The sequence below is a fragment of the Abramis brama genome (assembly GCF_963993115.1).
Source record: "Abramis brama genome assembly, chromosome: 1".
Lineage (NCBI taxonomy): Eukaryota > Metazoa > Chordata > Actinopteri > Cypriniformes > Leuciscidae > Abramis > Abramis brama.
The window spans coordinates 53101058-53123514 of record NC_139963.1 but is presented as its reverse complement, the minus strand read 5'-3'; the positions used below and the strand labels follow the sequence as shown (position 1 = coordinate 53123514).

General features: G+C 39.6%; 1 protein-coding gene across 4 annotated transcripts; it reads right to left on the bottom strand.

Annotated features, from left to right (window-relative positions):
• Positions 1–458: 458 nt before the first annotated feature.
• LOC311087921 (GPI-linked NAD(P)(+)--arginine ADP-ribosyltransferase 1-like) lies at positions 459–22442 on the bottom strand. Of its 4 annotated transcripts, none has more exons than XM_084121430.1 (4): positions 21422–22442; positions 7615–7672; positions 1324–1411; positions 459–1248 (listed from the first exon to the last, which is right to left on the bottom strand). In XM_084121430.1, the coding sequence occupies exons 3-4, from the start codon at positions 1372–1374 to the stop codon at positions 466–468; spliced, it is 834 nt and encodes a 277-aa protein (XP_083977556.1). In that variant the 5' UTR covers positions 1375–1411; positions 7615–7672; positions 21422–22442; the 3' UTR covers positions 459–465. The 4 variants fall into 4 exon arrangements, 3 of the variants coding, with proteins under 3 accessions (XP_083977556.1, XP_083977558.1, XP_083977557.1); XM_084121432.1 differs by lacking the exon at positions 21422–22442 and adding an exon at positions 7769–7829; XR_014607379.1 differs by lacking the exons at positions 459–1248; positions 1324–1411; positions 7615–7672 and adding exons at positions 16650–18729; positions 18818–19178; positions 20629–20787.
• Between the last annotated feature and the right edge of the window lie 15 nt (positions 22443–22457).

Below are 22457 nucleotides of genomic sequence, written 5' to 3'. Positions count from 1 at the left end.
ACAATTTATACCCTTCAGAAATCACAGGGTTTTCCCTTAAGCACAAAGCATTTGCATCACATATAAAATGGCATCAGCATTTGGCAAGACAGCTTCACAGCAAACAGTCAGTTTGGGCTGAATTTTCTCTTCTCCCTGGGAATTTAAAATGGAAGTACACATTAAAGTGTCACATGACACAACAATCCTAAAGGTCAATGAACTTCACATACTTTCTTGATCTTGAGTTTTGTGCTCATTGTGTTCAGGTTATCACTGTAACCCTTACAAATTACAAGTTTATTTACCATATTATAAAGAAGTTTTGAATTTGGTTGATACAATATAATTACAATTATTTTAAAAGTTGTATTATCTGCATATTTTGCAAAGACTCAGATCTCAGTTTTTTTTATATTGATTCAAAAAAGCATGACAATTAATTTGATGTTTAATAACAACAAGAAACATGCAGTGTTTATCTGATTAGTAGCTAACCACAGAGCAAAAAACTATTAAAATGAATAAAACATTTAAAAAAGCAACTTGGTTTCCACTGCTTGCTGCACAGTTCAGGAAGCTTCTTTTTCCAGAGCTTTTCAAAATGTACACAGTTTCACACCAAAGATCTTTCTGCTGTGCTCTTTGCTTCACATCACTGATTGTAAATGTCTCATATGGAGGAATCAGCACCTCTTTCTCTTTAGGAAACTTTGAATATTTTGTCAGATTAGCACCTGAACAAGTGTAGATTTCAAAACAAGATTTCTTTCCAAACTGTTCTGCTTCTGTACGAACAATAGAGGATGAAGCAAACTGGCCAAAGCGAACTTTTTTCCCCTTAACGTTCTTATCAAATTCAACTCCAGTACCACGGTAAGTATTGTAGCATTTAGCTTGTGTTTTCTTCAGAAACTGCATCGCTTCTGTTAACCAAAAGTGAAGTGAATACCATGAATATGTCCCGTTTTTATATTTTTGTTTATCAGTACGAACAGCATCATTGAATTTCTTATGCAGCTCAGGAGCTGTGTATGCATAAATGGCAACTGAATGATTCTTTGACAAATGATCTCCTGGTGGTTTGTGATTCTTTTCAGCATCTTTCCAAACTCTTGCAAATTCATAGTTAGATGACATTTCCTTCTTCAGAAATTCTGTCTGCACTCGACGTTCCATCTTCTTTGTACACCCGTCAAATTGGTCATCAACTGAATTCTCTTCCATATCCAGTGGAAATATCTGTCCTTCAACAGCAGTTCTGTGATCCTGCAGTAACAGGAATCATAATGATCAGTCATCAGTATTCATGTCTGTAATATTCATACTCAAACACAAGCTCACCTGTCCTACAGCAGCTGAAATGAGAAGAAGAGCTTCAATGATCAACAGCATCTTGATTCAGTCGAATGCCTCAGTTGATCCAGTAGATCTTGTGAAGCGCAGACAACAAGAAACACAACTGGGTTTCACACATACAAAATCCATGTGATGTTCACTGATATAAGCACGGTAAAAATCCACCAATTTCAAGCTTAAGTTCAGTTGGTTCCTACTTTTTTTTTATTATTATAATCAACTTGGCTGTACAAGTAATTTCTATTTAAATTATATTAAGCTGACTTAAAATTTTAGTTGATTCTCATATAAAATAAAAAAAAGTGAATTTCTTAAAATGTTTGACGAGTTAAAGTAATGTAAATACATAAGTTTTTTTTACTTCACCCCAACCTTACCTCAGAATATTGTTGTCTCTTTTTGTGTGTTCTTTTTGTTATTTCTCAGGTACATGGGAAGGTTGGCTTTTTATATATGTGTGCTAATGTAATCTATGTGTGATTAGATTAATCTATGTGAATATTCTGGGACAATGTGTGTGTGCTGTATGATAAGAAATGACCCTGCATTACACAATACAGTACATTTGTTCTCACTGAGAAAGTGAAAATGAAAAGAAACTTAAAGAAATGCTCACAATTAACCCCATTTCTCAAGTACTTTGAAGTTCATCAAACAAATATTGAAAACTCAATTACATTTTAGGACTTTGATTGCACTTTATTTTACAGTACATTAACTTGTGTACTAACTGTGTAATAAAGTACTGGGTAATATAAGGTAACTACATGGGTTAAGGTTAGGTTTAGGGGTAGGATCAGGGTTAGTAGGTTTAACTGTAGTACATTAAAGTACTGTATAATACTGAATAATGTCCAATACTTTCAGGGAGTATTTTGTTCTGCATTATCTGATTAGGTTGTACGGTTACAATTTAAAATCTTTAAGTTCTGTGTAAATAAAATAACATTTAGATTGAGGAGGCATTAGGAAGTTGAATTTGATTTATTAATGTATTTACAAAATAATGTAAACTGTATTAAAATAACTACATTGTATGCATATGTACATTTGAGTTGAAAATGTTATTAATATTTTTTTTCATATATAAAAAAAAGCTTTGCACACGCACAATGTTAACAACTTGAAACACAACTTGAAAAAAGTTGAAATCACTGATTTTGTTGTGTTGGTTCAGAAAAAAATCCACATGGTAAAAATCTCGTTAAAAAAAAAAAAAAAAAAAAAAACAGTACTAATTTCCCCTTCGTTTTTTCCTGACTCAATTTTTGTAAATAACAGTTATACAAACAAAAAAACGTTTAGTTGAGTCATCTTGACATGTTTTCTGGATAGGCGAGTTGGGCAGGTTGACTATTCTGTAACAAATCTTTTGTAGTTGAGCCAATTCAAAAAATGTTGTCTATTGGAAACAGAAGTTCTTATTAGGAATAAGGTTCAGATTTTTTATTGAAAATGTCTCCTCCTTTGGAGTCAGAAGTATCTGAGGTCGCTTCGAGTCATTCACATCCCTGGTGTGCTCAACCATGCAGCCGACGAGCTTTCACGGCAGCCGCCCCTTCTGGGAGAATGGCGACTCCATCCCCAGGCGGTCCAGCTGATATGGGAAATCTTCGGAGCCGCTCAGATAGATCTGTTTGCCTCTCCGGACACGACCCATTGTTCTATTCCCAGACCAAAGGAACCCTCGGCACGGATGCACTGGCACACAGCTGACCCCAGGGCATTCGCAAATATGCGTTGGCCCATCCGGAATTGGTTCGCAGAACTCATGCTCCTCGCGACAGCCCCTCATTGGCTGATCCCTCTGAGGAAAGACCTTCTCTCTCAGAGACGGGGCACCCTATGGCACCCACGTCCAGACCTCTGGAAACTCCATGTCTGGTCCCTGGACGGGACCCGGAGATTCTAGGTGGTCTACCACAGGTTCTACGAGGCGCCTCTATGTGTTGAAGTTGAACCTGTTAGTCGGTTGGTGTTCTCCCGCCTGGAAGACCCCCGAACTTGCCCGATCAGTGTCGTCCTTTCCATCCTGCAAGATGGGTTGGAGCGAAGGCTGTCTTCCTCCACCCTCAAAGTGTATGTTGCCGCAATAGTGTTGACCTAAGTAGTATGTTGCTGCGTATGTTGTCATCACGATACAGTAGAATGTAAGTCTTTGGGAAAGCACGACCTTGTCATCAGGTTCCTCAGGGGTGCCAGGAGGTTGAATCCCCCTCGTAATCCGCACCTCGTACCCTCTTGGGATCTAACTTTAGTGCTCAGAGCACTCCAGAATCCCCCGTTTGAGCCCTTGCATGCAGTTGAATTAAATATCCTGTCAATGAACACAGCTCTCCTACTGGCTTTGGCTTCCAGCAAGAAGGTAGGGGACCTGCAGGCATTTTCGGTCGACGAATCGTGCCTAGAGTTCGCGCCGGACTTCTCTCACATTGTTCTGAGACCCTGGCCCGGATATGTGCCCAAGGTTCCTACCACTCCGTTTCGAGATCAGGTAGTGAACCTGCAAGCGCTGCCCCCGGAGGAGCCAGACCCAGCCCTGGCTTTCCTCTGTCCTGTTCGCGCTCTGCGCCGCTACATTGACAGAACTCAAAGCTTTAGGATCTCAGAACAGCTCTTTGTCTGTTACGGAGGCCAGCAGAAGGGGAAGGCTGTCTCCAAGCAGAGGTTAGCCCACTGGCTAGTGGATGCTATCGTCCGGGCGTATGAGTCCCAGGACGTGCCTTGCCCACCTAGGTTGAGGGCACACTCCACTAGGAGTGTTGTCTCCTCCTGGGCATTGGCTCAAGGTGCCTCGCTGACAGACATCTGCAGAGCTGCGGGCTGGGCGACACCTAACATGTTCGCTAGGTTTTATAGCCTTCGTGTAGAACCTGTTTCCTCCCGTGTACTCGCTATGGCCAGTAGCGCGAGGAATTAGGTTAGTGACGGCTTGCTACGCCATTCTCGCCCCATGGGCCAGATACGTGCGTGTCCTGCTCCGTTGGTTACCCAACAAACGGCTAACCTTGTGAGTTCCTCCGTCACCCCCCCAGCGCCAGGCGAGGTGGATTGCCGCTTGCCGGGCCTGTTACCTCTCACTTGAGCTGAGTTCAGGATGGGGTTCTTATGTCAGTGGTTCCTACGGCGACCGCATATGTGTCTTCTCACCGATGCGGTTACCCCCCGGGTTAGCCAGTGTCTTCCCCTCGACAGAGGGGGGACGCTCTATCGTCTCTGCTGAGTACGCTCCCACCCTCCGGGCTGGGACTACCTCAGAGACTGCCATGTGTGCACTACCCTCCGGGCTAGTGCACGTGTATTTCCTAGTGCCTCCCTTCGGGCAGGTTTGAGCTCCGCAGAATTCCCTCTTACGAAAATGGGCACGCTTTCCCAGTGTTATCCAATATCCACTGAGCGGGTCTTGCGGAACAGCAGTGTGATTTTTTTTTCCAACTAAGCTTCCACACATAAGATAAGTTTCAAGAAACTGCTGGCTGAAGCTTAGGCAGGGCGCTGGAAGGGGCCAGCACCATGGCGTTTTGTTAGGGATCCCAATATGTTGGTAACTCCTACCGACGTGATGTAGGAGTGACCGAACGAAAGGGAATGTCTTGGTTACGTATGGTAACCCTCGTTCCCTGAGTGAGGGAATGGAGACATCACGTCCCGTCGCCATGGTTGCTGTACCTTCACGGAGGACCGGACACCGTTCAGCTCCTCAGCGTAAAGCGATTTGTGTATACTTCTGGGCACAGAATGCAAATCTTGCATGCCAGTGTTCATTGGCTTGTTTTAGTTTCACTCAAAGGCATTTGGTCTCCCTAGCGTGATCCCAATTCGTTGGTAACTCCTACCAACATGACGTCTCCATTCCCTCACTCAGGGAACGAGGGTTACCATACATAACCGAGACGTTTTCTCAGGAAAAAAACAATTCTGTATGGAAGGAAGGCCAAAACATAACGAAAAAATATGCGTTTTCAAAAGTATCTGGATTAGTGTAGACGTGTCCCCTCTTGCATACACACTACCACTCACACATTACATACACACTGTCTCTCTTGCAAACTTCCTCCACAAATAGGCTCTGTGCCAATTTCCACTATTCTGATATTTTAACTGTTGATTTATAAAAAGAGTTATATAGTATAGTCTGTTTCATTACTAAAGTTGTTTGCTTGACAGATGCCTTTTCAAGATCAACCCCAAGAGATGGAAAGCTGAGAAGAGCACTTCAAGAACACAGCTGATGGTCAGTCAGTCCCAGCATGTTTGTCAAACTCATGCACTAACTCAGCCACTGTCCTGCAAAGTGTAGCTCAAAAACACCTGCCTGGAAGTTTCTAGCAATCCTGACCACATTGATTAGCTGGTTCAGGTGTATTGAATTCAGTTCCTGGAGGGCCACTGTCCTGCAGAGTTTAGCTTCAACCCTGAGTTCGACACCTGTGTTCGAAAGGTTCTTTCACTATGAACTAAAATTACAGGCTATGACAGAAGGCATACATGGAGAAGATTATTTCAGAACAAAGTCCAATCTCCGTCCATTCACTTGCACAGAGATTTTTTAGCAGTGTCACACTTTGAAAACTCACTCTTTCCTCCTTTGTTTAATGGTTTGTTTTTATGACCCCTTGTAATTCATCTGTGGACCAGTGGTTAAGTTTTGAAGGCAGACAGTTTAATTATTATTCTACTGTGTACTTTTCTACTGAAAAATGCAATTTTCTGGCAGCTGGAGTAATTTTCTGTTAATAAAATACAGTTTCTAACTGTAATTTTACATAAAATCTTGTCTTTTTCTTTAGCTTTTTAATGTTTAAAGGGGGGGTGAAATGCTCATTTTCACTCAATCTCCTGTTAATCTTGAGTACCTATAGAGTAGTATTGCATCCTTCATATCTCCAAAAAGTCTTTAGTTTTATTATATTTATAAAAGACAGATAGGCTGTCCCGAGTCTTTCCGCAAAAAACCGAGCGTCTGGAGGCGGGCCGTGCGGCCGGTGGTAAAGCTGTGCTAACCGAGCTAACAACACACAGAGACATTTTTTTTAAGCAGTTTACTCACCGAATGCAATCGCGAACCTTTATCATTGCGATTGCTCGATCCTTAAGCATCCGTCGATCTGGGCTTTGTTTATAAAACAATCATCGTCGAAATGCAGGGAACAAACAGTCTTACACAGCTCCGTTGATGCTCTGAAAAAACAAACTCCATCCACTGGTCCACTTAACGCTGGGTTCTTTGGGAATCTGTGCAGGGTTGTCTTGCCCTGGCATACAAAAACACACTTCTTTGGTGACATTGACTTCCAAAACCCGAGCAGAGGAGCGCTTTGATGGCGAACTGCTTTCGCTATCTTGCTCTGGTCTACGAGTGCGCGCGTCTTTCCGGGAGAAGTGCCCTTAGGACCCATATAAGGAAATTCCGCCCCATCTTACCTGACACAGACCCATACTCGAAAAAAACTTTCCGAAACTTGTGACAAACCGGAAGGACAATTTTTGGCACAGAAATACTCCTTCAAACGTACAATTTAATTTTTGAAACTTTGTCCATGTTTAGCATGGGAATCCAACTCTTTACCAGTGTAAAAAACTCAGTATGCATGAAATAGCATTTCACCCCCCCCTTTAATGAAGGATATTTGTGTAAAATCAATTGCAACAGAATACTTAATATAACAATTTGTTACAAAAAAAAAGTGCACAGTAGAATAATAATTAAACCGTCTGCCTTCAAAACTTAACCACTGGTCCACAGATGAATTACAAGGGGTCATAAAAACAAACCATTAAACAAAGGAGGAAAGAGTGAGTTTTCAAAGCGTGACACTGCTGAAAATCTCTGTGCAAGTGAATGGGAGGAGATTTCACTTTCAAATAGATTTGTTAGTCAGTGTTTATTTCATGTTCATTTAGTTTATAAACCATACATAAAGACTTCAAATGTCCTTTTAAATCAAATATGTAGTTTAAAATGAATAAAACCAACAATAATTTCTGCAGTCAGTAAAGCTGCATGTGTTCTGCACACCAATACTCTGTAAATACCAATTTAACAAAATTGTTTATTCTCATTTTTTTTATGGTGAGAGCCAAGCTCAAAATTCGAAAGCATGGTTTTCAATTAGCCCATTATAAAATTAATAAGTCTTTTCACTCTTTTTTTTTCAGAGTACAATGATTAAATTATAGGCCCTACCACAGGAATTAATACTTTATATATAGGCTACTTTAGATAAACGTTTAAAAAAATCAGCTTGACAGCAACTGTGTGGAGAGATTTGTTACCTGTAGGTGTGGAAGGTTGATCTTTAGTGAATCCAGACAGATCACAAGAATAATGCTTCTTAGAAAACAAAAACAGCACAAAACATTAAAAAAACGCACTCTTTAAATGAAACATGTTTCTACGAGTTCGTTTACCATCAAAATGACTTCGAACCTGTTATATTAAGGTACAAATCTTGAATAGTGTGCCTTTAACAAAGGTTGGTAGAGGTGCTACTCCGCAGTGTTTAGCTGTACTGTCAGTTAAAATGCTCTTCCTGCAGTTAGTTTACCTGTTCTGTCTTTTACCTGTGAGAGAAGGAGTCTGATTGGTGCACAACACTCAATAAACGATGACCCACATGAGCTAAGGATTACCTCATAGTCACATGAACTAATTGACAAAGCCTCTATGAAAGTGTTCAATAAAGTCAGCTATCTATCTATCTATCTATCTATCTATCTATCTATAGCGGTCACACCTAAGAGTAAGAAACAGAAGGGCTTTAAATTATATATTTCAAGCTACATCGACAACTTTGAGGGAGAGTATTCTCTCATATCATGCAAAATCCGACTAGCGAATCGGTTTCTAAAATCGTTGTCTCCGTTTCTGAGAATATGAATTTTATGAAAGTTTTGCCGCTAGTACACTTCGCTATAGAACGCGCTATGCGGAAGTAAAGACGCTGGCTGAGATTCTACCAGAAATACGTCAGCAGCGTTTGTGCATAGTTCGTGCATAGTTCGTGCTCTCCCTGATATTGTTCAATGTTGTGCGTTCATGCAACTAATGTGAGCATTTATGTGAATATTGTTTTCAGCATTTATGTGAACACTGTCCATAACTGTCCGCCTGTAGAACTGCAAATTAAAGGCATACTATGCAGTTTCCATTTTTGTCAAACAGCGACCCCTAGAGTCTATTGTTACTGTCGTAAATACGTTTCTAGTTTTCTTTTCCTTGACTCTTCCGTCCGCGTTTTCTTCGTTGACTCTGCAATGATTCACGTCTGAAATGCATGTTAGTGTCTTCCATAGAGGCTGCTTCATATGTTGTTGATGTGACGTTGTGCCGTAAAGCAAGTCATGATTCTACAGGGCGCCACCTCTCAAACTTGCATTGCTGGTTTTTGTTTGACTGATCCAGAGCCTCAAGCATCACCAGACACAACTGGGCCACCATCACAGTTCCATCATGCAAGCTCAGCCCACTCGTCTGTATTTCAACAGTCTTCCTACCATCATCTTCCGTGATGCAAGCCACACAGATGGTTCCAGAGGCACAGAGTACGTTAAGGGACACACACACAGTTCAGTCAACACACAAGCTAGACACAGCTGTTCCACGATTAGCCGTATACACCGCATGACAACGATCACGCGTGTTTCGTGTTTATTCAAACACCTTTAGTTCCTCTAAAGCAGCCATTCCCAAACTGTGGTCCGCGGACCACTAGTGGTCCGTGAGGGTACTGCAGGTGGTCCGTGGAAAGGCAAAATAAAATATAAAATAATATTTTTTTTTACCTTCATTTTACCAGGTAATTACCATAAAAAAGTAAAAAGAATATGTAGGCCTATATTGATATAACATTTTAATTAAATTGTCAAGTTATTGTGTGATTAGGCTACCAAAATAGCCTAGTGGTGTTCAGCCGTGACATTCAAGTTCAGTGCCGTTTAGAACCACAACATTGGATCGGTGGATAGCAACAGGTTCTCTGAAGGGAAAAGGGCAGAGGCAAATATGTTCTCATTATCACATCACACGCATAGCCTTTAATAGTACGTTCACACCGGACGAAAGTTCGCTTCAAACTTTTCGCTCTTGACGCGCGAATTGATACAAAGTGGTCAAGTGTATCACTAGACGCCGCAGGCGCGAATTTGACATATGATCCCTTAATCCCTGAATTTGACGCGCTATTCGCGTCCGGTGTGAACGCACAGTTAGGCATAGGCAGTTTATGAAACGAAATGTTTATAAATGGAATGAATAAGGCCTGTTATTATTTTAATTTCCAGTTAGTTTCTTGATCTCGCGTTTCTGAAATGTTTTGCGGATGTGCTGTTAAGTGGACAAGCACTTTTTGAGGACTTGTAAAACTCCGAAGATTAATAATCCCCTAAAATCGCCAAATGTTTTGAAATGTTTACTATATTCCAGTGTTCTTGTTGGAAAGGCCGAGTCATGTGCGCATGCGCTACTTGCTGTCAGTCATCATCAGCAGAGAGCGCGACTGTACGAGCGGGACTGTGTGTGCAAAGTGCACCAATAAATATATGTAAGTTTACTGTTTACCTAGTTTGGTGATCAATACTTGTTAAGGAGCTGTAAAGACTTGATGTCATACTTTCATAAAGTGATGCATGTTTAAGAGAGATGAATCCGTTAATCGCGTGAGGTTGAGGGCTCGTGAATGTGCCGTTTATGTTCGATTTTACTTGCAATTTAATATTTATATTGCACCCAGTGTTTGATTTGTACATATGTTTCTGTGATCGTTACATTAGTATTTGAAACTCTTGTTATTTCGAGTTTAAGGACGCGATCTTTATGATTATGTGCCATTCATTTAAATTACCTCAGATTTAGTTTCGGTTTTGAATGTTATGCCATTTCTGACCACCGGGTGGCGGTATTGCATATTTTCGTTGCTTGTATATTGATTTCTTTATTTAATGTAGAATCGGACCTGATAATTCTTTATTTGATAAATGTAGATTTGGGAGTAATGTTAATATATATCTTTATTTCTTTCCCTTTGTAGACAGAGTGCGAATTACCCCACCATAATTGGGGGGTACTGCCCCTTCACTTCTTCTATGACCATCATGGTCCACTACTATATCAATCCCCACCGTGATCGCCAAGTGCAACATGTGTTGTGCAACACATACAAGGTCTAAACATGCGACAAACTGATAATCAGTAGACCACAGAATATCTCATTGTTATTATATATCGTTAAGTGCACTGAAATACCGTTCTAATTACTAGTAAAAGTAATACCTTTACAAGAAGCCTAGTGCCTATTTCAGGGTTTTTACATTTTACATCAAGAAAATTTTGTACATTTTAAAGATAAATTCATTAATCTGGTGCAGTCACCCGAATCCACTGTTAAAAATAAATAATCCACCCGCAAACCGCCTATATTCTTTGATTTATTACAATTATTCAAATTCTTAGTGTTAAGCATGATAATGGTAGGCTGATTTAAAATGAACATTTATTTAAAATAAAAGTTCTTCTTTTGACAAAATTACATTTCCTTAATAGCATAAACAGAGGCTTTACTCCCTTCAAACTTAAATTGTCAATGTTTCATTACATCACTGTTTGAAGACAATTTTTTGTACCTTTATAAAGGGCATTTTCCCCTAATTTTATTAAATGTATGCTCCATCTTTCATTTCAAATTCTTAAATTTGATAAATATATTCAATTAAAATAATTAGACACTAGGCTGTTACCAATCAAATTAAATAATTTACATTGAAAAATTATAACTGTATTAAATTAGATTATTTTATTTTAAATATTTTTGAATATACAAATAAGGAATGTTGAAAAGAATGATACTTTATGAAACTAGCATTTTGTCATTCAACGTTGACGCTTGCTTGAGAAGTTGAAGTCGTTCTCTATCTCCGTTGCTTCTAGTCACAGTGGTTAAAAATGGTACGGTCCACAATAGGGGTGTCTGAAATCGCTTTACATTAAAATGTTCCTACAGTGAAAATAGGAGTTGACTTTGTATTGTAACTGTAATTATATTTTTTCACAATATCAGAAAAATTATCTTCATTGGGGGGTATAGTACCCAGTACCCCCTGTAATTCGAACTATGTTTGTAGACCACAAACACACACATCTAAATACTTTAAGCAACCTGTGTACTTCTGTTGTGTGCATAGCCAAAACTGTCAGCAATAAACCTCCTTTGCATGGAACTGATCGAATCCAGTGTGTTCTGATCGACACCCCATTGAGGAAAGCTAGAAATAATAAATCATCACCTATTACAGTCCAATCCTTCTATCGAATAGTTCTTATTACTGTATAGATTTCATACTCCATTGCTATGGAAATAAGCCTGTTGTTCAAATGAACCTGATTATGCCCTCGATCGGGCGCTTGAGTAAATAAATAAATTAAATATGTGGCAGCCGTTGTGTGCAGTAAACTTTCTTTTAACAAGCCTGTTGTAGGCTACTGATGTGATGACCAGTTATAGTTTTAGTGCTAGTAAGCCTATTTAGAGGTGCAGATTAAGTAGACATATTTTATTATGTGTATTATGAGGTGGTCCGCGAAAATTCTTCATTACAAATAGTGGTCCACACACACAAAAAGTTTGAAAACCCCTGCTCTAAAGCTCACAAATCAGTTTTTTATAACAGTAAACACTCTTTTCATGTAGTTGCAATGTTATATTGTGTCATGTTTATCAAATTAAAACTGATTTAAAAAACGTAGACTCCACTTCATTGATAGTAGCTTATGTTGAACTTTATTCTTGTTCATCTTGACGCTGTATGAAGCAGTAATTAAAGTATTGAATGAAAATGTCTCTGAAACATCTGTGTATTATTTGGCAAATATTGCATTTATTTCACTTCTGCTGTGGTAAAGTATGCAAACACCACGTGAGCGGTCACTACGGGAACCAGAAAGTGTCCGACTTCACGTCTCCGTTTGCAGCTCCTCCCCGCCTGCACACGGCAACTCTCGCCGATCGGTTACATCCAGCCACAGCCGATGTCGAACACATCTTAACTCTCCCACTGATGACTCCACCCACTATACATGACCCTGCCCACTCAGGCTACCCTTACAGGCATTACCCCACCCAATCAGATAACTCCTCCCACTTACCCCATTAATCTGATCGTGCCCACTCGTGTGGCCCCGCCCACCTGACCCCGCCCACCTGACCCCGCCCACCTGACCCCGCCCCCTCCCATGCGGAAAAGAAATACAATTCACATCATAAAAAACATCTCAATATATTTTTTCAATGGTTTATATTGTCAACAGGTAACATCATCACCTGATCTCATTTCACTTTAGCTTTCTTTGCTGCTGCAAATGTGTTTGACAAACACACTGTCACAACAGCCAAAAAAGACATAAGTTATACTAAGAGTTAAGAGCTCAACTAATGGAAACACTAATCACTCTTATGGTGACTTTAAATGAAACACAGAGTTAAACCTCTGTTAATTCTCAAGAAAAACTTAAAACTAAAAACTCAGTCTGGTTAGTAATAAGTGAAGCTGGTAATGCTGTTTGTGGAGTTGTTTAATCCTCCTCTGCTGAGATCTTCACAGATTTAATGTCTTCTTTTCTCTTCAGTTGATTTCATCTAAGACTGTGTCTGAAGTCAGTTGTAGTTCTTGTGTTTCTGCTCGTCTCTTTTTCTGTTCTCTTCTTTCCTTCAGTGATTCTGCTTGTTAACAGGCTTATTAAGGCTGAGATGACTCCATATTTAATATACACAGACTTTGTGGCTCAGATAAGGTCCAGTTCTGGTTTATTTCTTTGCTCTTGGCTGACATGTGGCATTGCTATGGCCTGCTTCTGGCCCAGATATGGCAAACAGTAGTGGGCCACACAAGTGCCGTCAGTCCACGCTGCATGTGGGCCAGATCCGTATTCCACAAGTGCCAGATGTGGGCCGGATCCGGGCCGAAACAATGTTGCTATCTGGGACTCTACGTCTACGTCATTAGATCCACGATCGGAAAAAAATCAGCCGAAACTTGTACCAACCCGGAAGTAAGATTTTCGGCACAGGAATTCTCCGTTATTCGTCCAAAATATTTTTTTAAAACTTTGGCCATGTTAAGCATGAGAATCCATCTCTTTAACACTGTAAACAACTCTGAATACATGAAACACCATTGTACCCCCCCTTTAATGGAATTAATTAAGTTATCAAACAATCTGTTCGTCCAGCAAACCGACCGTACGACTTCATTATCAACTCTCAAGAAAAATTATCCTTCTTACAAACGCAAGAAAGAGTATATTTTTCTGGCCATGAAAATTACTCTCCTGTCCTTATAAACTTTAGATTACTGAAATCGTAACGAATTGTAAAGCTTTGTAGCTTGGATCAAACAAATCAGGGACTTTTCGTAATGTGAGCAGCAGACAGTCAATCGAGGACATATTGGATTTTAATAATTGAACTACAAATACATCAAACTACAGTTACACACGGAATATATGTATATACAACCGGAGAAAACAAACGAAAACAATACGAGATGACAAATAACAGATGAGAGAGAGAGAGAGGGAGAGAGTGCGAGGAAAGGAGAGAAATGAGAGAGATCACCGAGATGATCACAGTAGGCTATGGCAAAATCACAAATAAGGTGAACCTCTTTGAGAGACAGCAAGGAAACAAATCACATTAAAAGTTCAATAAAACTAATACTTTCAAAATGGTTCTCTTTGTGTTGCTGACGAAAGCAGAGACGTGCGTGTGTCCTTAAGAGCGGAGCGTGCTCTCTCGTTCTTCCCGAGCAAACGGAGTTCGCAGGAAGTTCAAAGAGTCTCTTTAAAGTTGAAGTTGCCGGTTACGTTCGCTTCACTGAATGTAGGAAAAGGTCCGATGACGAAAATAAAGACAAAGATTTAAAGAAAAGAAAAGAAAAACGGAGAAAACTCTCTAAGGAGTTATGAAAACCGGGAACCTCTCTCTGACGAAGTGCTCTGAGAAATTCTTTGGTTCGGTCTTCTTATGGAAAGGCTGGGTTCACGCCTCTGTTCGCACGGTTACAGAGATACCAAGAATGAAATATAAAACAGTTAAGGATACAAAGTTACAATCAAATGCACGATTATAGGCATTTAAAGTTCACTCATTCACCTAGAAGATCATAAACGAAGCTAATATGAACTGGGAAACACACAAAAGTACATTGTATACATATGACATGCTTATATTCTAAGTTAATGTTCAAAGTTCATGTATGTGTGTGTGTGCGTAAAGGTGCAGGGAGAGTTTGTAATCTCTCTGAAGCTGACAAACGTGACTCGCGTGGAATGTCTGCTTTTCCTGCGTAGACTCAGCAGGCCCATAAAAGGTGTCAAAGGGGTAATTTGACCTAGACTTTCTGGCGTTCAGGCTATAATTTGCATCTGAGAAGAGTCAGGAGGTTAAAAGCTTTAGTAACCTCAGAAAAGAATGTGTTTAGAAGGAATGAATGAGAGAGTCATGATTCTTGTCCATCCGTTACATTATATTCCCCCTAAATGACTAAGATTTCCATCACACATCTCCATAACCTATATAAATCAAAAAGAATTGGAATTGCCTCCAGGTTTTGAGCGCTGTCCGCTGGTTAGAAATTCCCAAGGGGAGTCTGTGCCAAACTCAGTCTGGATGTTCGTGCTCCTGATGCTCGATGGGATTTTTGTCGAATAGTTTTCAGAAGAAAATCACTCTGAGACTTGTTATAGAGAAGTTTTACGAATCACCACTTTCAATGGTTTCGTTTTAATAACAAAGTACAGAATAAAAATCAACATTAAAAAAATACGAGTATCTTCACCATGAGGATCGGCCTCGAACAGTTTTAGGTCTCACAATTTATACCCTTCAGAAATCACAGGGTTTTCCCTTGAAAACAAAGCATTTGCATCACATATAAAATGGCATCAGCATTTGGCAAGACAGCTTCACAGCAAACGGTCAGTTTGGGCTGAACTTTCTCTTCTCCCTGGGAATTTAAAATGGAAGTACACATTAAAATGTCACATGACACAACAATCCCAAAGGTCAATGAACTTCACATACTTTCTTGATCTTGAGTTTTGTGCTCATTGTGTTCAGGTTATCACTGTAACCCTTACAAACTACAAGTTTATTTGCCATATTATAAACCAATTTTGAATTTGGTTGATACAATATAATTACAATTATGTTAATAGTTGTATTATCTGCATATTTTGTTAAGACTCAGATCTCAGTTTTCCAATATATTAAATCAGCTCCTTTGACTTTTCCCACTCCTGACCAGCACATGAATATTTGATTCAATAAAGCATGACAATTAATTTGATGTTTAATAACAACAAGAAACATGCAGTGTTTATCTGATTAGTAGCTAACCACAGAGCAAAAAAATATTAAAATGAATAAAACATTTAAAAAAGCAACTTGGTTTCCACTGTTTGCTACTGCACAGTTCAGGAAGCTTCTTGTTGTATAGCTTTTCAAAATGTACACAGTGTCACACCAGAGATCTGCATGATCTGCTCTTAGCTTCACATCACTGACTGTAAATGTCTCATATGGAGGAATCAGCACCTCTTCCTCTTCAGGAAACCTGGAGTATTTTGTCACGTTAGCACCTTCACAAGTTCTGATTTCAAAACAAGATTTAATTCCAAACTTTTGTGCTGCTATACTACGATCAAGAGAGGATGAAGCAAACTGGCCAAAACGAACTTCTTTGCCCTTAACATTCTTATCAAATTCAACTTTAGTACCACGGTAAGTATTGAAGCATTTAGCTTGTGTTTTCTTCAGAATCTGTATCGCTTCTGTTAACCAAAAGTGAAGTGAATACCATGCATATGTCCCGTCTTTATATTTTTGTTTATCAGTACGAACAGCATTATTGAATTTCTCAAATAGCTTAAAACCTGTGTTAGTGTACGCATAAATGGCAACTGAATGATTCTTTGACAAATTATCTCCTGGTGGTTTGTGATTCTTTTCAGCATCTTTCCAAGCTTCTGCAAATTCATAGTTAGATGACATTTCCTTCTCCAGAAATTCTGTCTGCACTCGACGTTCCATCTTCTTTGTACACCGGTAAAACCAACTGTAAAATTGGTCATCAACTGAATTCTCTGCCATATCCAGTGGATATCCTTCAACAGCAGTTCTGTGACCCTGCATCGACAGGAATCATAATGATCAGTCGTCAGTATTCATGTCTGTAATATTCATACTCAAACACAAGCTCACCTGTAGAACAGCTGAAATGAGGAGAAGAGCTTCAATGATCAGCAGCATCTTGATTCAGTCGAATCCCTCAGATGATCCAGTAGATATAGTGAAGCTATTGTGAAGCGCAGACAACAAGAAAAACTTTGAGATGTCAGCAACATCCTATCTTTTTTATCCACTGTGCGCTTGTGTGTGTTTGTTACTGGAGAGGTCATAGCTGAGTTAAAGACAGACAGTCTAGACAGGAGGACATCATCCCTGTCTCAGGGGCATTGTGACAGACTGACTTTGTCAGCTAACCTCTTTTTGACACAGACAGTAATAAAAGTGTGCCACACTAAACTAGATGTGCGTTGTGTAATCCTGCAGGAAGAGGCATGGTCCGTTCGGCACTGCAGGAGCTCAGGAGTGAGTCAAGCTCATTTCATAGACATGGAGGGTTTCCAGAAGCACAACAATGCAACAGAAAACCTTGCTATGGCTTTTTTCCTCGCTCTCACAGTCACATACCCTCTCTAGAGAGCAAACTCAAATCGCCTCTGCGTCCAATAACCCGTAAAATCGCTTTATGTTACTCTGAGACTGACAGTTTTATGGTTTTTATAGAGAACTTCTGTTCTACAATATAATGCTGTGACTGAAATGGATCACAAAACAATAAATACAGAAAGAGTAAGACATTTTGGCTGATCCTCTCTTATATTCTGTCTTGGTGGAATTCGCTGATAATGAAATGCAGCTATCTTTTATTTTCACACGCTGTTTGCGTTGCTTTAGTGTCTGGTTCTCTGAAGTTAATATGCCAGGTAATGCTGCAAATATGCTAACAAACTATGTGATGTATGAAAGCCCATTTCCACCACATATGAATTATTATTCATTTATTATCATAATTATTTCTAGCCAGGCTGATAAGCATAATGCAGTTTAGGTGCGTTTGTGACGAGAGTCGATTCTCAGGCGACGGCTCTCTCCTGTGGTGCACTGGTGGTATTATAAGACGGAGGAACCAGTATGACAATATGATAACTAATGTATGTGTGCATATTCTGGGACAATGTGTGTGTGTTGTATGATAAGAAAGGACCCTTCATTACACAAGACAGTACATTTGTTCTCACTGAGAAAGTGAAAATGAAAAGAAACTTAAAGAAATGCCCACAAATAACTCACTTTCTCAAGTACTTTGAAGTTCATCTAACAAATATTGAAAACTCAATTGAATTTTAGGACTTTGATTGCACTTTATTTTACAGTACATGACCATGTGTACTAACTGTATTCACCTAAGAAAGTACTGTGTAATATACGGTAACTACATGGGTTAAGGTTAGGTTTAGGGGTAGGTTCAGGGTAGCCTTGCTCCGCCCTCCTGCGTACTTCCGCTCAATTTTAATTTTCCTTCAGTATGTCGTCTGGGTTTTCTGTAGATTTGCGGGTTTTCTCCGGTAAATTTTTTACCGGTCCAATCAGCGTACAGAGGGAGTGGCTGAGAACGATGATGTTGAGGTTGTGTGCTAGTTTGAGTTGAAGTTTCGTCACGACCAAACGTTAGCGATTGGTTATGGCAGATCCAGAGTGACTCTGGGCGGATCCAACAGTTTTACACTTCAACAGAGTACCCGCCTTCAAGGATGTTAACACTTGTCAATGGAGAGAGGCCAGACTCTCTGTACAAATGAAATGTACGAGAGTCTGGTAGGACCAGGCTAGGTTCAGGGTTAGTACACAGCAAAATCCCCAGAGATAAATTAACTCTGATCAGAGTACATATGGTCCTACTCTAAAGAGTGTTAAAAAAGTTAATGAAATAATTCAGTGATTAATTAAGTGATGATTGAGCATTGATGAACACCTTCTGTTAACAAGCAAAATCACAGAAGGAAAGAGAAACAACAAGAACAGAAAATAGAGAAACACAAGAACTACAACTGACTTCAGCCACAGATTTTTTTTGTCCTGAAAAAACAGCTATTTCTGATCTCTCTGTATCACTATCAGCTTTTATTACATTTTATAGCATGCGCAGTATAGTGATGAAAGTCCAATAAAAAAACGGAAATTGTATGTGTTGTTTTTTCTCTTGTGCATATGTTTAAGGTCATTGCTGTGTATTTTGCAGTCAGTAAAGCTGCATGTGTGCTGAACACCAACCCTGTAAATACCAAATAAACAAAATTGTTTATTCAAAATTTTTATGGGGAGTGTTAAACTGATAGCCTGACAAGCCTGAGGGAACTCACCATTGGCACGGCTCAATCCAAGGGGCTTAACGCTACAACCAACCAGAGCAAGGAAGAAGGTGACGTAGTCCGAACACATCTTCCTTTTTTAAGAATGACTTCAGTGCGGTTCTTTGTTCTTTTCTCAAAGTTAACTTCAAGTCTTCCAGAGTCAAGGCCAAAGCTGATTCGAAAGACCGCTGTCCGCCAGCAGCAGCAGCTATTTTTGTTTTCAAGTAGCAGGGAATTCACGCAGAACCGTCGCAACTCCGTCGTCATTATGTTAAGCCCGCCCGCCGACTCTATACACGATGTGATTGGCCTGACCTGAGTTTGTTTTTTCCAGCTCGCAAGCCAACGGAGAGTTGCTAGACGACACTGGCTGCAAAATAAAATTTGATTTCTAGGCTATTAAACTGATGGAAACAGGTTTAAACCGAAAGCATGGTTTTCAATTAGCCCGTTATAAAAATGAATGTCTTTTCACTCTTTTTTTCAGAGTACAGTGATTAAATTTAAAGGCCTTACCACAGGAATTAATACTATATACAGTGAGGAAAATAAGTATTTGAACACCCTGCTATTTTGCAAGTTCTCCCACTTGGAAATCATGGAGGGGTCTGAAATTGTCATCGTAGGTGCATGTCCACTGTGAGAGACATAATCTAAAAAAAAAAATCCAGAAATCACAATGTATGATTTTTTAACTATTTATTTGTATGATACAGCTGCAAATAAGTATTTGAACACCTGAGAAAATCAATGTTAATATTGGTACAGTAGCCTTTGTTGATGCTACCACCCCCATGCTTCACAGTAGGGATGGTGTTCTTGGGATGGTACTCATCATTCTTCTTCCTCCAAACACGTTTAGTGGAATTATGACCAAAAAGTTCTATTTTGGTCTCATCTGACCACATGACTTTCTCCCATGACTCCTCTGGATCATCCAAATGGTCATTGGCAAACTTAAGACGGGCCTTGACATGTGCTGGTTTAAGCAGGGGAACCTTCCGTGCCATGCATGATTTCAAACCATGACGTCTTAGTGTATTACCAACAGTAACCTTGGAAACGGTGGTCCCAGCTCTTTTCAGGTAATTGACCAGCTCCTCCCGTGTAGTTCTGGGCTGATTTCTCACCTTTCTTAGGATCATTGAGACCCCACGAGGTGAGATCTTGCATGGAGCCCCAGTCCGAGGGAGATTGACAGTCATGTTTAGCTTCTTCCATTTTCTAATGATTGCTCCAACAGTGGACCTTTTTTCACCAAGCTGCTTGGCAATTTCCCCGTAGCCCTTTCCAGCCTTGTGGAGGTGTACAATTTTGTCTCTAGTGTCTTTGGACAGCTCTTTCGTCTTGGCCATGTTAGTAGTTGGATTCTTACTGATTGTATGGGGTGGACAGGTGTCTTTATGCAGCTAACGACCTCAAACAGGTGCATCTAATTTAGGATAATAAATGGAGTGGAGGTGGACATTTTAAAGGCAGACTAACAGGTCTTTGAGGGTCAGAATTCTAGCTGATAGACAGGTGTTCAAATACTTATTTGCAGCTGTATCGTACAAATAAATAGTTAAAAAATCATATATTGTGATTTCTGGATTTTTTTTTTTAGATTATGTCTCTCACAGTGGACATGCACCTACGATGACAATTTCAGACCCCTCCATGATTTCCAAGTGGGAGAACTTGCAAAATAGCAGGGTGTTCAAATACTTATTTTCCTCACTGTATATATATATATATATATATATATATATATATATATATATATATAAAGTTTAAAAATAAAACCGGCTTGGCAGCAACTGTGTGGAGAGATTTCTTACCTGTAGGTGTGGAAGGTTGATCTTTAGTGTCTCTCTTTAAATGAAAGATGTCGAGGATTTACTCAAAAGAAAAGCTGAGAGAACAGCAGCTGAAGCGTTTAGATTTACTTTCACTTCAAATGCTCTTCCTACAGTTAGTTTCCATGTTCTGTCTGTTACCTGTGAGAGAAGGAGCCTGATTGGTGCACACTCAATAAACATGATCAGACACTGACCGATGACCCGCACGAGCTAATGATAACCTCACAGTCACATGAACTGACTGACAAAGCCTCTATGAAAGTTTCTTGAAGGTGTTCAAGAAAGCCAGTTATGTACATATATATATATATATAAATGGCCTATATGGCACACTATTATGAGCTCAAGATTTTAATTCATTTTGAGAAAATTATTACATTATGAATATTTTACTACAACAATAATGTAATAGATATTACATTATGCAGTTTTTACATTTTGAGCTGCTACAAACAGTTTTCTGTTGGTTTTTGGTCTTGTACAAGTGAGATCAAGTGGTTTTGATAATAAAACTATTTTGCTGTACACTACAAATACTGCAGAAACTACTTGATCTCACTCGTTCTCCCTCTCCCTCCACACACACACACTTAAACAGAACTATAATGTGAATCTCTCCCACTGAAGTTAGTTCATGTATCAGCAGAGGCATTTCCTAAACTTTTATTTAGAGCAAAAAGTCAATTGCAAACCAAAATGAACTGAACTCCCTCCCCCCATCTAAACTAAACTATTCCTTATGTACACACAGTGTAAACATACGGTCTCTTACCAGAAGCTGCTGGAGCCGTCGCCATCTTCACTGGATCTGACCGATCACAAGTCCATGAAAACACTTCACAGATGCACTGGTTTGCAATGGTTTGTAATGCCCTCATATCTGCATAAAACACATCTGGTTGTTCAGCTTGAGTTTCATTTCTGCGCTCCTCTTCCCTGTTGCGGTTACATCGACTTCCTGTTGTTTTCCTTTGGAAGATTCTTACACAATATTCTCCTTACTATTTTTTTTAGTACAGTCTAAAAAAAGTCCTTGACTGGTTGTTGAGAGCAAGAACGATCACGAGACATTCAGCACAAATGAACCGAGAAACAGCAAGAGCTTGTTCAATAAATTTTATTAATTCTGTCAGTAATAATCTCCCACAGATGCTGAACAGACTTATTCCACTAACAGTCACATAATCAGATCGATAAAGCCTGTACGAAAGCATCTTGAAACTGAAGTGAATATGCACTGACATCAGTTTGATTCAGATTCACGGTTAAAGAGTTTCTCTGGCAGTGCAGCTCTGATCTGAGGTCAGATCATTAACGCTTGTCCGTCTCACATGGGCTAAATATACAAATCTTTAATCAATAATAGTTTCAAAAGAAAGCAGACAGACATTAATTCACCAACAATTCTCTTATTAAGACTATAAGGCATCCCCAAATAAAGCATTTATATTTAATCTAAACAAATGGATTTTATATGTGTGAAAACAATTTCTGACTTTAGATTATCAAAACGTATAAAGTTTGTGTTAAATATCGAAATAATCTGCCACTGCAGTGTCCAAAATACCTTCATCTGAGACACAAAACCCACTTAGACTCCACCCACTCAACAGACTCCACCCACTATGGTTACCCTGGCAAAGACTCCGCCCACTTAGACCACTCCCACTCACTATAAACTCTCCCACTGATGAATCCACCCACCATATATGACCACACCCACTCGGGCTATCCTTAAAGGCATGAACCCCACCCAATCAGATAACTCATCCCACTCTTACCAACCCCATTAATCTGACCCCGCCCAC

What these genes read in the sequence shown, in the direction of transcription:
- LOC311087921 (XM_084121430.1), bottom strand. Translation starts at nt 1,374, where the DNA reads ATGCTGTTGATCATTGAAGCTCTTCTTCTCATTTCAGCTGCTGTAGGA. An exon ending in TTTCAGCTGCTGTAGGACAG is followed by an intron (nt 1,249 to 1,323) that starts GTGAGCTTGTGT and finishes CTGTTACTGCAG; the next exon opens with GATCACAGAACTGCTGTTGA.